The sequence below is a fragment of the Panthera pardus genome, unplaced genomic scaffold (genome assembly GCF_024362965.1).
Source record: "Panthera pardus isolate Hobbes unplaced genomic scaffold, ASM2436296v1 HiC_scaffold_7, whole genome shotgun sequence".
In the NCBI taxonomy this organism is placed as follows: domain Eukaryota; kingdom Metazoa; phylum Chordata; class Mammalia; order Carnivora; family Felidae; genus Panthera; species Panthera pardus.
The window spans coordinates 951,834-965,826 of NW_026527002.1; the positions used below are offsets into that span (position 1 = coordinate 951,834).

Here is a 13,993-nt window from a genome sequence, read left to right on the forward strand (position 1 = left end):
ACTAGAAAGGATAGAATAAAAGCAATGCTTGAGAAATATTGACATTTAGGATAGTTCAGCTGAGAGGCTGTTGCAATCTAGGTATGTAATATAATGCTAAGGTTGGTAGAAATTAAGAAAACAAGCTTGGGGAAAGTGTATTTAATAATTTGATGATATTAGGTTTTTTTTTTTCCCCTCCACAGTGGTAAGAAATTCCAGTTGGGTTATTATGTCAGGCTCCTTTCAAAAAAAAAAAAAAAAAAAAAAAAGACTCCCTCAGGCTTTGTCAAATCATGGGGACTTTATATAAAGATATGGTATTAGTTTTTATTGCTGTATAACTAATTATCACAAATTTGGGGGCTTAAACACACATATTTGTTTTTTCACAGCTGGGGCATGGCCCAACTGGGTGCTCTGCATAGCTTCAATCTGTGTCAGTTCGGGGTCTGTGGTCTCATTTCATGGCTCGACTAGGGAGGGAGCTGCCTCCGGGTGTATGTGATTGTTAGCAGCATTCAGTTTCTTGCACGCCATCAGACTGAGGGCCTCGGTTTATTGGTGGCTATAAGCCAGAGGTGGCCCTCAGTTTCTTGACACATGGCCCTCTCAAAAGTGAAGCTTGCTTTTCCGAATCTAGTAAAGGAAAAAGCTTCCCTGTAAGATGATCATCACAATTGTATCATAATTGCATAGGTAACATTCATCATCTCACCATATTCTCTAATGATTAAAGACAAGTTCCAGTGCAGCCACTATAGAAAACAACATACAGGTTGTTCAAAAAATTAAAAATAGAACTACCATATGATTCGGCAGTCCCACTTCTGGGTACACACCCAAAGGAAATAAAATGACCGTCTTAAATAATATCTGCACTTCCATGTCCGCTGCAGCATTATTACCGGTAGCCCGTACACGTAAACAATCTGAGCGTTCATTAACAAACAAAGAAAATGTGGTGTGTATACCTACAGTGGAATACTTTTCCTCTTCACAAAAAAGAGGAAAATCCTGCTTTTTCTGATAGCACTGATGAACCTAAGGGACGCTACACTAAATGGAATAAACCAGACACAGGAAAACATTTTGTATGATCTCAATTCTGTGTGGAGTATTGACAAAAATCATAGTAACAGAGAGTAAATGGTGATTGGCAGGGGCTGGGATGGAGGGGTAGTGGGGAAATGCTCATCAAAGGTTACAGACTTTCAGTAATAGGATGAGTAAGTTCTGTAGACCCGGTGTGCAGCACGATGACTATAGTTAATAGTAATGTATCATACACCTGAAATTTGCTAAAAAGAGTTCATCTTAAGTGTTCTCACCACACACACACACACACACACACACACACACACACACACACACAAAGGGGAACTACGTGGGTGATGGATTGTGGCAATCATTTCACATACATAAATATATCAAAACATCGTGTACACTTTAAATGTACAAATTTTTAATTTATCAATAACACCTCAATAAAGCTTGAAAAAAGCCATAGGTCCTGTTTAAGCTCAAGGGGATGGGATAACACTAAGGAATGAACACCAGAAGGTGGGATCATGGGTTGTCTCAGACTACCCACCACAGACACTAAGGGAGGCAGAAACCTCATGGGAGTTGTACCTCTACTGTTGGAAGAAGAGGAACAGTTATTTTGGCAACTAGAGGGACCCAGCATGGATCTAAGGACCTGTCACCTTAATGCTTTCAAATTGCCATTAAAGGGATTCTGTGACTTTGTGTCTATGTGTCTTCTCGTATGTCATTCGTTTCTTTCTGCTTCCATCCATGGCTGTGTTTTCTGCATGTTCTTGGACAGATGGGGAGAGAGATAGCGATAGGAAGAGAGAGAGAGAGGGGAGGTGCCTGGGTGGCTCAGTTGGTTCAGAGTTTGACTCGATTTCAGCTCAGGTTGTGATCTTGTGGTTCATGAGGTTGAGCCCTGCATTGAGATCTGAACTAACTGTGCAGAACCTGCTTGGGATTCTGTCTCTCCCTCTCTCTGCTCCTCCCCTGCTCATGTGTGGGTGCACTCATGTGCATGCACTCTCTCTCTTAAAATAAATACATAAACTTAAAAAAAATAGAGACAGAGAGAGATGTTCATGTTTGACAAAGATGTTTGTTGTGACAGATCATCACATAGGCCAGTCTACAGAATGGACACCCTTGATTCATATATTACCCCTAGCTGGAAGGAGGTGGTTTAACTGTTGTAGCTGAACCACTTTTGTTCAAGGAACAGTTTAGGGTGTCTTTCACTAGAGCACATGATTGGGCATTTTAAGGAGGGATTAGGAAACGACACATACCAGTTATCCAGTGGTTATATAGAAATCAAAAGCCTATAAATAGCTAACTTATCATTTATTAATACTGTCCTTCTTTCTAAAGAATGAGAATTTGTGGTAGCTTACAGAGATATATTAAATACCACGATAAGGAATCAAATAAGTGTGAAGTATGATAAGGGAGAAATAAGAACGCAAAGTGAATTGATTGGTGAGGTCAGTGCATACATTATATACCATAAACATTTATTAAAGATGTGCTACAGATTTGGTTTTGAGTTTCTTCACAGCCAGAGCCAGAGGAAAACACAAAATGCCTATAAAAATGATTCGCCTGGGGTGCCTGGGTGGCTCAGTCGGTTAAGCATCTGACTTCGGCTCAGGTCATGATCTCACGGTTCATGGGTTTGAGCCCCACGTTGGGCTCTGTGCTGACAGCTCAGAGCCTGGAGCCTGCTTCGGATTCTGTGTCTCCTTCTCTCTGCCCCTCCCCTACTCATGCTCTGTCTCTTTCTGTCTCAAAAATACATAAACATTAAAAATTTTTTTTTCAAAAAAATGATTTGCCTACTAGTAAAAAGAATAATTTTCTCTGATGGTGTCATCATCATGATAATGGCAACCATTTGTTGTGCACATTTAATGGGGCCAGACACTATGTTTAATGTGTTAAGTATAAATTCTAACATTACCTCCATTTCACTGGTGGGAAATTGGAGATTACAAGATTAAATGTATCTTCTAAGGTCACAAGGTGAACAAGAGGTTGGACTGAGATCTCTGGTTCCAAATCCATCATTTCTCCATTGCACGCTGTGGGGCTGAGTGAGCTGTGGTGGGCAGGTGATGGGGAAAACTGCACCCGTTGCTTTCCTTGGCCTTTCCTGCCTCTCCTCTGTCCTTGAGCCCTTCATGCTGCTTCCTGCCTCATGCTGGTACCCCACAAATGCCAGACTTTGCTTGCACAGCTGTTCTTTTACTGTTTCTAACACTCCAGACTACCTTTTGATTTGCTTCTTCCTTCAATTTCATTTCCATATTGATCAATGTTCTATTCGATGAGTCCATTTTTAAAAATTTGATTTTATTCTTCTTTCATTTATTTTTCTTTTCTATTTTCTTCCATTTTGGTTCCTAAGAAATTTGAGGTAATTTTTTCCCCTTCTTTTTCCTGGTTGTCATTGAGGCTTGTTGCTTTATACACTATAGCGAATAGGCAAAAATTGAGCATTTTTGTTTTCAAGTTACACAATATCTGACTTCCTCCCATGTATTGTAATTTATTCTTCAATTAACGATAGAGACGGTAGGACTGCTATTGGCTTTGCAAGTCTTGTTTACAAAATGTGAAGCAATATTTACATATTTTAAGAGTTAAACATTTCCTGAGTAAATATTTATAATTGGTCAAGTAGAATTGAATTTGGTTATTGTTTTGCTAGTCGTTAATTTTGATTCTGTTGTGAGGAGGACTATTTAATCTTGCCATTATCCATCTCTCTGGCCTAATAAGATGGTAAATATATGTCAGCAGAAGTTCATCAACATCCAAATGTAAGTGGACATTTGTGAAAAATGTATGGTAACGGTTATGCAAACAATGTTTGTAAGAATAGTTAACAGAATAAGCAGGGTGAATGTTATTAGTTTCCTATTGCCGCACAACAAATTGTCCCAAAACTTAGTGGCTTAAAACAGCAAACATTTGTTATCTTATTTTCTGTGGGTCAGGAATCTGGGCATGCCTTAGCAGAGAGGCAATGAAGGTGTTGGCCAGAACTACCGTATCATCTAAAAGACTTGACCAGGGCAAAGTCTGCTTTCAAGTTCACCCCCATGTTTGTCAACAGAATTCAGTTCTTCACGGCTGTTGAACTGTGGGCCTTACTTCCTCCAAGGCTGTTTGTCAGAAGCTGATATCAGTTCCTTGCTACCTGGGCTTCTCTGTAGGGTGGTCCTCTGTGTGGGAGCTGGCTACCTTTGGGGGAAGCAAGAATGAGTGCTGCAGTTGGAATCTAGTCTTTCTAAAACATAATCTCCAAAGTGATATCCCAGCACTTCTGTCGTATTTTATTCTTTGAAAGCCAGTTAGTAAACCCACAAAAGGCAAGGGGATTATAAAAAACAAGGGCATGAACACCAGGAGGGGATCATTGGGAGCCATCCTGGAGGTTTGCCTACCACAGAGAGTGAAACTAACACTAACTTAATGCTGCCTAGCATCACTTCATATTAGAGGACAGAACTGGGACTGACGAGGAAGAAAAAGCAGCTGGCACTCCAAGTTCAAAAACTAAGAATAGGGTCTTTCTCTTCCCAAAGTTTCAGAACATGTACTAGATGGGGTAAACAAGTATGTGGGATGGAAAGAACTAAGGACCACTAAAAGTAAAAACTTCAGACACCCACTACTATAGCAGAATCAGCATTTACTCTTAGGCCCAGCATTTTAAGGGCCACCAGGAATGAAAAGAACATTGACTTGGGAATCAGACTTCATCAGAATTCCAGCTTTCTTGTAACTACTGGTAGATTCACATTCTTAGGAAAGTCATTTAAGTTCTTTGGGGTTTATTTTCATTTCCTATAAAATGGGGATGATAGTATGAAATATTACTACCTATATTTGTGAGGCAGGTATTTAGAGCCATGATAGTTACACAATACTAGATGGCAACATAGTTCTACTGTGCCGCTATACTGAAAACTAAGGATGCAAAATCTTTGTTTTTTGAAACACATGGTGCTTTCTAACTACTTACAAATTTTATTTTATACGCTTTTGAAATCACTTTTCAGACTTAGACAAATATTTTAATGTTTCACTACCATGCATTATCTCAAAAGTATGAATGATATAAATTCATTTAATTCCAAGGGGTTCTTTCGATTTTTTTGTCCAACCCCTCTGAATCATTTTTAAACACAGAATTGCCAATGCCCTATTTAGTTACGACTTAATTTTTTTTTTTTTTACACTTATTTTTGAGAGACAGGGGTAGGGGGAGTGGGGCTTGAACTCACAAAACGTGAGGCCATGTCCTGAGCCGAAGTTGGAGGCTTAACCAACTGAGCCACCCAGGCGCCCCTAGTTATGACTTTTAATAGTATACTTCACTTAATTCAATATCAAAATAAATAGTTTCAATATTTAGTCACTATAAAACATTGTTTATGTTCTCTCTCTCTCTCTATATATATATTGGCTAACATATTAAGGTTTTGCAAACCTGCGCGGTCTTCCTTACAGCACATCACCTACGAACTATTAGGACACATGCCTGCCGTATTTGGGACTGAAGCCTCGCTGCACATGTCTTTTAATAAATTATTAAAAAAAAATTTTTTTTTTCCCCCTCCCTTCACAGAGCATGCCTTAAAAAAAAAAATATTTCCCGTTGTCTTTTTGCTCTACATTATGGTGACCGCCACAACTCGGTCTCCTAATGAACTTTAAGTTTTGCTTTGAATCCACGTATAACCTTAGGAAGACATCCAGACCACAGCAAGGCCCTGTACGCCCTTGGGCTAGGTGGCTAGAGCTTGAGCCGACGGGGGCGGAGCCTATGGTGACGTAGGCCGGGAAGCCGCGGGGCGGGGGGCGGGGCGGCGCGCTCCCGGAAGTGGCGCGTTACGTCGCTGTGCGTGCAGGCGGCTGCGTCGGGCTGCAGGAGAAGATGGCGGTCTCCACAGGTCGGTTCCCGGGCTGGGCTGCCTACTTTCCCACTCCAACCCGGCTCTGCCCCTCCGCCTGCTGCTGGCGGCCGGGCACTGATCGTGTGGGAGAATCCAGAGTGCGCCTTCTCGGACACCGTGCTGCCCGTGGAGCGAAGCCCGGGAGCTGGGAGGGTCCGGGCGGGTCGGGCGCCGGCGCCGAGGGCCCGGGGCGGCCGTCGGGGGTGGCGGGTCGTGCTTGCGCGTCGGCCGCGCGCCCGCGAGCTGGGGGCGGGGTGGCTCCGGCGCGGGCGCACACGCAGGGGCTAGCGGGTGCGGGTCAGCTCGCTGAGCGGAGGGCAGTGTGGGAGGGAGGAGAGGAGGCCCAAGGTGGGCAGTGTCAACCTCGGGCACGGAAGGGTTTCGGGTAAGGGGCGTCCTGGATCGAGGGGGGGTCCCGTTCTGTTGGACTTGCCTTTATATGGGTGGAGGAGGAGAGGACTAAGAAGAGGACTGTTGCTGTTTGTAATAAGGGAGAAATGATGATCATTCTTACCTGGCTGAATACGTGTTATTTTTATTCATTTAAGGGCAAAAGTGTAGTGCAAGAAAAATAAAACCATAGAGCAAGAAAACGCCAATTTAAGAAGTGGTTTGTTTCTTAGACTGTTCAACTCCTCTCTCGTACTGAGTACAGTGTTTGGTTTCCAACGAGCACAGACTTTGAAGTTAAATATTAATACTGAGATTTTCGAAACTTGACCATTTTACAATATGTTAAAATGAAAATGTTAAGTTTTACTACTTAACGTCTGATCTTTCATTTCTCCTAATTATAATTGAAACCAGGCTATAGAACAGTGTGATTTAATATTTCATGCCATCATTGCATAATAAAACAAAATTTTAAATGTATATGTGCTAAAAAGTGGAAGGTTGCAGTATATGTTATTGCAATTTGTAAGGTCATACCTTGGGATACATTCAATATACATTTTAATGGAAAGTTATGTCTTTTAAGTCTAATCTTTAATGTGTACAGGTGTCATAGGTGATAGGATCTTTACCAGTTTTAGCGTTGGGGAGTATTTCGGCATACTTGAGGTGTTAGCGAACTAGTAAACACAAGGATTATTTTAAAAATGAGATTTTAGTGTTACAACTTTATTGTACTTGCTGTCGGAAATCCAGCGTGCTTGCGAATGGGGCCATATCCCTCTTGTTGTGCTTGGTACTATGGGTTCTTGAAAATTTAGTAATAAAATGGTACATTTTAATTTGATAGTTTTCATTTTGTGGATTACATTGTTTATTTAAACATGTTTCCCCCCCCCTAACATTATACATATGAGAGTGTGGAGATATTTTGAAAAGAACAAATATTAGTTGTTAGTAGTGGCAGATACTTTTCGTTATCCACTTTCAGTTATCTTTTAAAGAAGTCGAATATAAGTTATAAAGATGTTGCTGATTGTTGGCACATTTCCTTATACATTGGAAGCCTGTATTTTCTAGTTTATATTTCATCATCACAATTGTTATATTTTCATCCTGTTTTCAGATTTATGACATATGATACCTTAGCATAACTAATAAGGATGTATTTTAGGCATTTGAGGTTTTTTCAATGAAATTTATTTTGAGACTATTGCTAAAAACTTGTCTTGGTCAATTTCAGTATTCTGTTTTTTCATTTTGTATGCCTTACATAATTCACAGTATTGTTGAACTGAGAGGAAGACGAGTGCAGAAGCAGCTTTGGACTTTTTAAATTATACTTTCTTTTAGCTATACTTTTGTATTCTTTGTGGGGAAATAGTACCTGTATATTTGTGAAATAAATATAGCTTAAAATTTAAAACGAGATGAGCTAGGTCATGTAATGTACATGTTTTGGGGTGCTTGGCTGGCTCATTCTGAGGAGCATGGGATTCTTGATCTAGGGGTTGTGGGTTCGAGCCCAATTTTGGGCATAGAGATTATAAGAAAAAAAATAAACTTTGAAAAAAAATCATTAAAGAATAATATACGTGTTTTTTATTTAAGACAAAATAATCTTGATAAAAATAGTTATTTGCTGGGCTAAAAAGAAGAGATACCTGACAAATATTTTTGATCCTTACTAAGGCATTATATTTTAATGTACATTATCTAAGTCATATACTTTTATCCTTCCTCTTACTAGAAGAAAAATTGGGGAAAAAAATTCCAGCTAGCCTGAGATTTTTAAGCTGAAACATACTTTGCCATACCATTTGATCCTCTTTTATTTAAGAGGGGAGGGCGCAGAGGGGAAGAGAGAGATTCTTTCTTTTTAAGTTTTATTAAAAAATATTTTTTAAAAAGTTTATTTATTTATGAGCGATAGAGACAGCATGAGTGGGGGAGGGACAGAGAGAGAGGGAGATACAGAATCCTAAGGAGGCTCCAGGCTCTGAGCTGTCAGCACAGCTGACATGAGATCATGGCCTGAGCTGAAGTTGGACGCTTAACCGACTGAACCACCCAGGTGCCCTGGAAGAGAGAGAGAGTCTTAAGCAGGCTCCATGCTCTGTGCAGAGCCCGATGGGGGCTCAATCCTGGGACCCTGGGATCATAACCTGAGCCAAAATCAAGAGTTGGACGCTCAACTGACTGATCCACCCAGGTGCCCTTGGTCTTCTTATTTTGCAGACGAGAAAAATGAAGGCTAAAATATTACAAGATTTTACACAGTTGGTTAGTGATGGATTCAAGGTTAAAATTTGCGTTTTTGTTTTTATTTTGTTCTCAGTCTTGTGTTCTTTCTGTTATGAGGAACTGTGCAGTTTGAAATATTCCTCAGTCATGAATCTTACTCCCTTTTAGGCTTGAGAGTGGCTTTCACACTTCTCTTTCTAGCAGAATCTTTGTTTCAGACTTAGATGTTTCTTGTGGATGGAAGTTGGGCTGTGGTGGAGACCCACTGGCTAGCTCCCCCGTTTCCAAGAGGCACAGTCACCTTTGGAGGTCAAGAGGATTTTACTTAAGAACCACTACTTTAAGGAATAGAAATTTATTAGTACATTTAGTACCTTTGATTCAAAAATTTAATTAGATCCCACTACTAATAAAAGAGTTACTGTTAGATGAAAAAGCGCGTGCCACACTTTCTTAAAAAATAAATTTAAAATTTTAGGATAATTTTAATTTTGCAGTAAAGTTGTGAAGATAGTACAGAGAAGATTGTACATGGGAGTACCTGATGTTCATTTTCTGTCTCAGGATCCCATCCAGGATACATTGTTAAATGAAAATTTAAAATTTCTTATCACTTAAAGAAGTTGTGGTTTATATATACAATGGAATACCACTTGGTAATGAGAAAGAATGAAATCCTGCCATTTGCAACAACGTGGATGGAACTGGAGGGTATTATGTTAAGTGAAATAAGTCACAGAAAGATATTATATGTTTTCACTCATATGTGGAACTTGAGAAACTTAAGACCAATGGGAGAAGGGAAGGGGAAAAATAGTTTCAAACAGAGAGGGAGACAAACCCATAAGAGACTCTTAAATACAGAGAACAAACTGAGGGTTGATGGGGGCGTGGGAGAGGGGGAAATGGGTGATGGGCCTTGAGGAGGGTACTTGTTGGGATGAGCACTGGGTGTTGTGTAAGTGATGAATCATGGGAATCTGTCCCCGAAACCAAGAGCACACTGTATGTTAGCTAACTTGACAATAAATTATATTAAAAAGATAAATAAATAATAAATTAAAAAAGGAAAAAAATAGGGGGCGCCTGGGTGGCTCAGTCGGTTAAGCGTCCGACTTCAGCTCAGGTCACGATCTTGGGGTCCGTGAGTTTGAGCCCCGCGTCGGGCTCTGGGCTGATGGCTCAGAGCCTGGAGCCTGCTTCCGATTCTGTGTCTCCCTGTCTCTCTGCCCCTCCCCCGTTCATGCTCTGTCTCTGTCTGTCTCAAAAATAAATGTTAAAACAAAAAAAAAAAGGAAAAAAAATTTTTCATCACTTGAGTTACACTAGTGGGGTTCTAATCTCTGAATGCAGATGATTGTAAAATATCTTTAAATAACGAGAGACTCAGAAAAGAACGGAATATTTTTGTCTTTGATAGTAGGTCTGTGTAAGCCATAAGGTTGAAAAACGAAACGGTAAGTAAAACTACTTTCTTCAGAAGTGGGCAGCATTGTGTATACTGACTGGAACAAGAACTGGATTAGCAGTGCTTTAATTCCACTGCTGCCTCTGACAGATTAGTGTGGCATGCTAGGCATGCCACTGAATCTCTTAAACCTTGCTTTGCCCATCCCTTCTGTGAAAGGTTGGGCCACATGATTTTGTTTTCCCTATCTTCAAGATGATGATATGCAGGCAGAACTTGGGAGTAGGAACAGAAGAGGTGTGCATGGTGTGTAAATCATAACATAGAACCTGGGAACTGGACAAAAGAAGAGCCAAATTGTAGTAGTCTAGTACATTTCCCTCTTGAGACTTTAATAACTGGCTTGATAGATTTTTCTGTGTCTGTTAGCAACCTGGATCCTCTTGATACATGTTTGCTTTTGACAATATGATTAAATCGTACAGCCTTTGCTGTACGTGCATTCATCCCTTTGCACAATACTGCAGGATGGTAAAAATGACCATGCAGACTGAGACTGTTCAAAGCAATCTTACTAAGAAAAACTGTTAGTCCGTGACCTTTGAAAATGTTTGCTTAGATATTAAAAACTCTTTGTGGTTATAAGTATTTAGGAAAATGAAAAAAAATAGTAAAACTAATATTTGTTCAGTACTGTAATTTAAAAACGAGACGTTAAGAATTGGAATGTTTTATTTGTAAAAAATTTGTCAAGAGTAGTTTGAACAATGCTTGACTTTTTCTTCTCATCGTACACTTACGATGTGGAGCAAGCATCTTTTCTGTGCTTTGATAATTGTCATACTCCTCAGTTTGAATCACTTCCAGTATTTTATCCTTTGTGCTTTCGATGTTGGAAATAATCTCAGATTTCCTTTATTGTGAAGTTTTTCACTTCCTGTGGAACATTGCCATCCTTTTCTTGTAACTGCCTTCCTCATTTGCATCCATAAGCCCCCATTCACACAGTTTGGGTGTTTGCTCATCTAGAGTCTTCCCAACACTTCCAGTTGCGTGTTTTTTTCTATAACTGCATTTACATTTGATTCACATTTCACGTCAGTGTTACCAGTTTTTTCTTTGCTGCACTTTGATCTTTGTTGGCTAATTTCTTTTTCTGGCTATTTTTATAGAATGTCACATGGGTTTACTACTGGCACACTACTATGAGCTTTGCTGTCTGTATGTGAGTCACAAATGTGCAGTGACCCATCACCAACTGACTTTGAAAGATGTGAAGCGATTGGCCACTGGTTAGGATGCTCACCTATTATTTACATAGTGATTTGTGGACTGGGGAGCTTGCAACAAAATTTGTACTTAATGTGGTTACTCATGGTTAGGGGACTGTGCTAACTGAAGCTTCATCCGTGATGTTGGGGGACTGGTAGTATTTAAACCATGCTGACTGAAAGCCATACAAATGGAAACTATGAAAAGGAAAGATTATCCTTTGTGGAAACATCCACTTGACCGATTACTTGGGGAGCTGTTTGACACAAAACTTCAAAGTGGATATGTGAGGCTTGTAGACTAGAATAAATGGAATAAAGTTCAGTGTTCAAAAGTTTGTTTCAAGTGTATTTGACTTTTTTAAAAGGAATGAATGTTTTATATAAATAAATTTTTTCTATGTTTTATATTAGAGAGAGAGAGAGAGACAGAGAGACAGAGCACGAGTGGGGGAGGGGCAGAGAGAGAGGGAGACACAGAATCCGAAGCAGGCTCCAGGGTCCAAGCTGTCAGCACAGAGCCCATCGCGGGGCTCTAACTCATGAACAGCGAGATCATAACCTGAGCCAAAGTCGGACGTTTAACCGACTGAGCCACCCAGGCGCCCCAAGATGTTTTTATAAATAAATCTTTGAGATAATATGGTAAGACGGTCCTACAGTTATAGGACTGGGTTTGGGAGTGATTTATTCTTCTTTACAAAGTCGTAGCTGATTTGTATAAAAGCAAATGTTATATTCAGTTTAAGTTAGAACTCCGCAAAGTTTCGGATCACAGGAGAGAAAGCCTGTGTAGGTCTTTACATATGTTGAAATAATAATTGTAATGGAAAGCACATTATGGATCATCTAGGCTTCACTTTATAGATGAGCTATGGAAATTTAGATAGGAAATGACTTACTCAAGATTACTTAGCCAGATGTTGAGTCCAGAGGTAGTTTCTTGATTTCAGGTTCTTTGATAACTGGTTCTGTATTACACTGTATAAACTTTGTTTGCTTTCATTTTGTGGGAACCTAACAATGTGATTTCATAAATAAATACCATTAGGATGAAGAGAAGACAGTTGATAGGGTCTAATGACATTGTATTTAACACTACATGTTTTAAGATGTAAATGATTGTGTTGAAAGAATAACAAAAAATTTAAGAACGTTGATATGTGTGTTTTTTAAATGTTTATTTTTGAGAGAGTGTGAGCATGAGAGGAGTGGGGGAGGGACAGAGAGAGGACAGATTCTGAAGTAGACTGTGTGCTGACAGCAGAGAGGCAATGCAGGGCTTCAACTCTTGAACCTTTAAGATCATGACCTGGGCCAAAGTCATATGCTTAACCACTGAGCCACCAAGGCGCCTCAAGAAAATTGATATTAATAGCTAAATCTCATTATATGTTTACACAGATTTTTTTGTAAGCACAAATTTGGTGTTGCAGGCAAATGATTCTTAATGATTCTTTTATTGATTAATGATTCCCTTATGCTTCTTTTATTTTTTCCCCCCCTTCTCCCATGGTCTTCTCTTAAGTTTCTCAAGATCCACATAGGAGTGAAAACATGGTCTCTGTCTTTCTCTGACTGGACTTATTTCAGTTAGGATAATACCTTCTAGTTCCATCCACATTGCTGCAAATGGCATGATTTCATTTTTCTCGTTGCCAAGTAGTATTCAACTGTATATATAAACCACGTCTTCTTTATCTGTTCTTCAGTTGATGAGCTTTAAGGCTCCTTCCTAATTTGGCTATTGTTGAAAGTGCTGCTATAAACATTGGGGTACAAGTGCCCCTATGCATCAGCACTCCTGTATCTCTTGGGTAAATTCCTTGCAGTGCTATTGCTGGGTCATAGGATAGATCTAGTTTTAATTTTTTGAGGAACCACCACACTGTTTTCCAGAGTGGCCGCACCAGTTTGCATTCCCACCAACAGTGCAAGAGGGTTCCTGTTTCTCCACATCCTTGCCAGCATCTGTTGTTTCCTGATTAGTTCATTTTAGCCAGCCTGACTGGTGTGAGGTTGTATCTCAGTGTGGTTTTGATTTGTATTTCCCTCATGATGAGTGACATTGAGCATCTTTTCATGTGTCTGTTAGCCGTCTGCATGTCTTCTTTAGAAAAGTGTCTATTCATGTCTTCTGCCCATTTCTTCACTGGATTATTTGTTTTTTGGGTGTTGAGTTTGAAAAGTTCTTTATAGATTTTGTATACTAACCCTTTATCTGATATGTCATTTGCAAATATCTTCTCCCATTCCATTGGTTGCCTTTTAGTTTCGGTGATTGTTTCCTTTGCAGTGTAGAAGCTTTTTATCTTGATGAGGTCCCAATAGTTAATTTTTGCTTTTAATTCCCTTACCTTTGGAGATGTGTTGAGTAAGAAATTGCTGCAACTGAGGTCAAACAGGTTGTTGCCTGTTTTCTCCTCTAGGGTTTTGATGGTTTCCTGTCTCACATTTAGGTCTTTCATCCATTTTGAGTTTATTTTTGTGAATGGTGTAAGAAAGTGGTCTAAATTCATTCTTCTGCAGGTTGATGGCCAATTCTCCCAGTACCATTTGTTAAAGAGACTGTCTTTTTTCCATTGGCTACCCTTTCCTGCTTTGTCAAAGATTAGTTGGCCATACATTTGTGTATCCAATTCTGGGTTCTCTATTCCATTGGCCTATGTGTCTGTTTTTGTGGCAGTACCATACTGTCT

General features: G+C 39.8%; 1 protein-coding gene across 2 annotated transcripts in view; it reads left to right on the forward strand.

The window, feature by feature from the left end:
- Positions 1 to 5,880: 5,880 nt before the first annotated feature.
- The window catches only part of UBE2V2 (ubiquitin conjugating enzyme E2 V2), a 60,085-nt gene continuing 51,972 nt past the window's right edge, over positions 5,881 to 13,993 (forward strand). Inside the window, exon 1 of one of the 2 annotated variants that reach the window (XM_019428889.2) lies at positions 5,881 to 5,975. In XM_019428889.2, the coding sequence (XP_019284434.1) occupies positions 5,960 to 5,975 (16 nt within the window). In that variant the 5' untranslated portion in view covers positions 5,881 to 5,959. Of the gene's footprint in view, positions 5,976 to 6,262; positions 6,364 to 13,993 lie in introns of those variants that run through there. The other variant, XM_019428890.2, reaches the window with a different exon arrangement.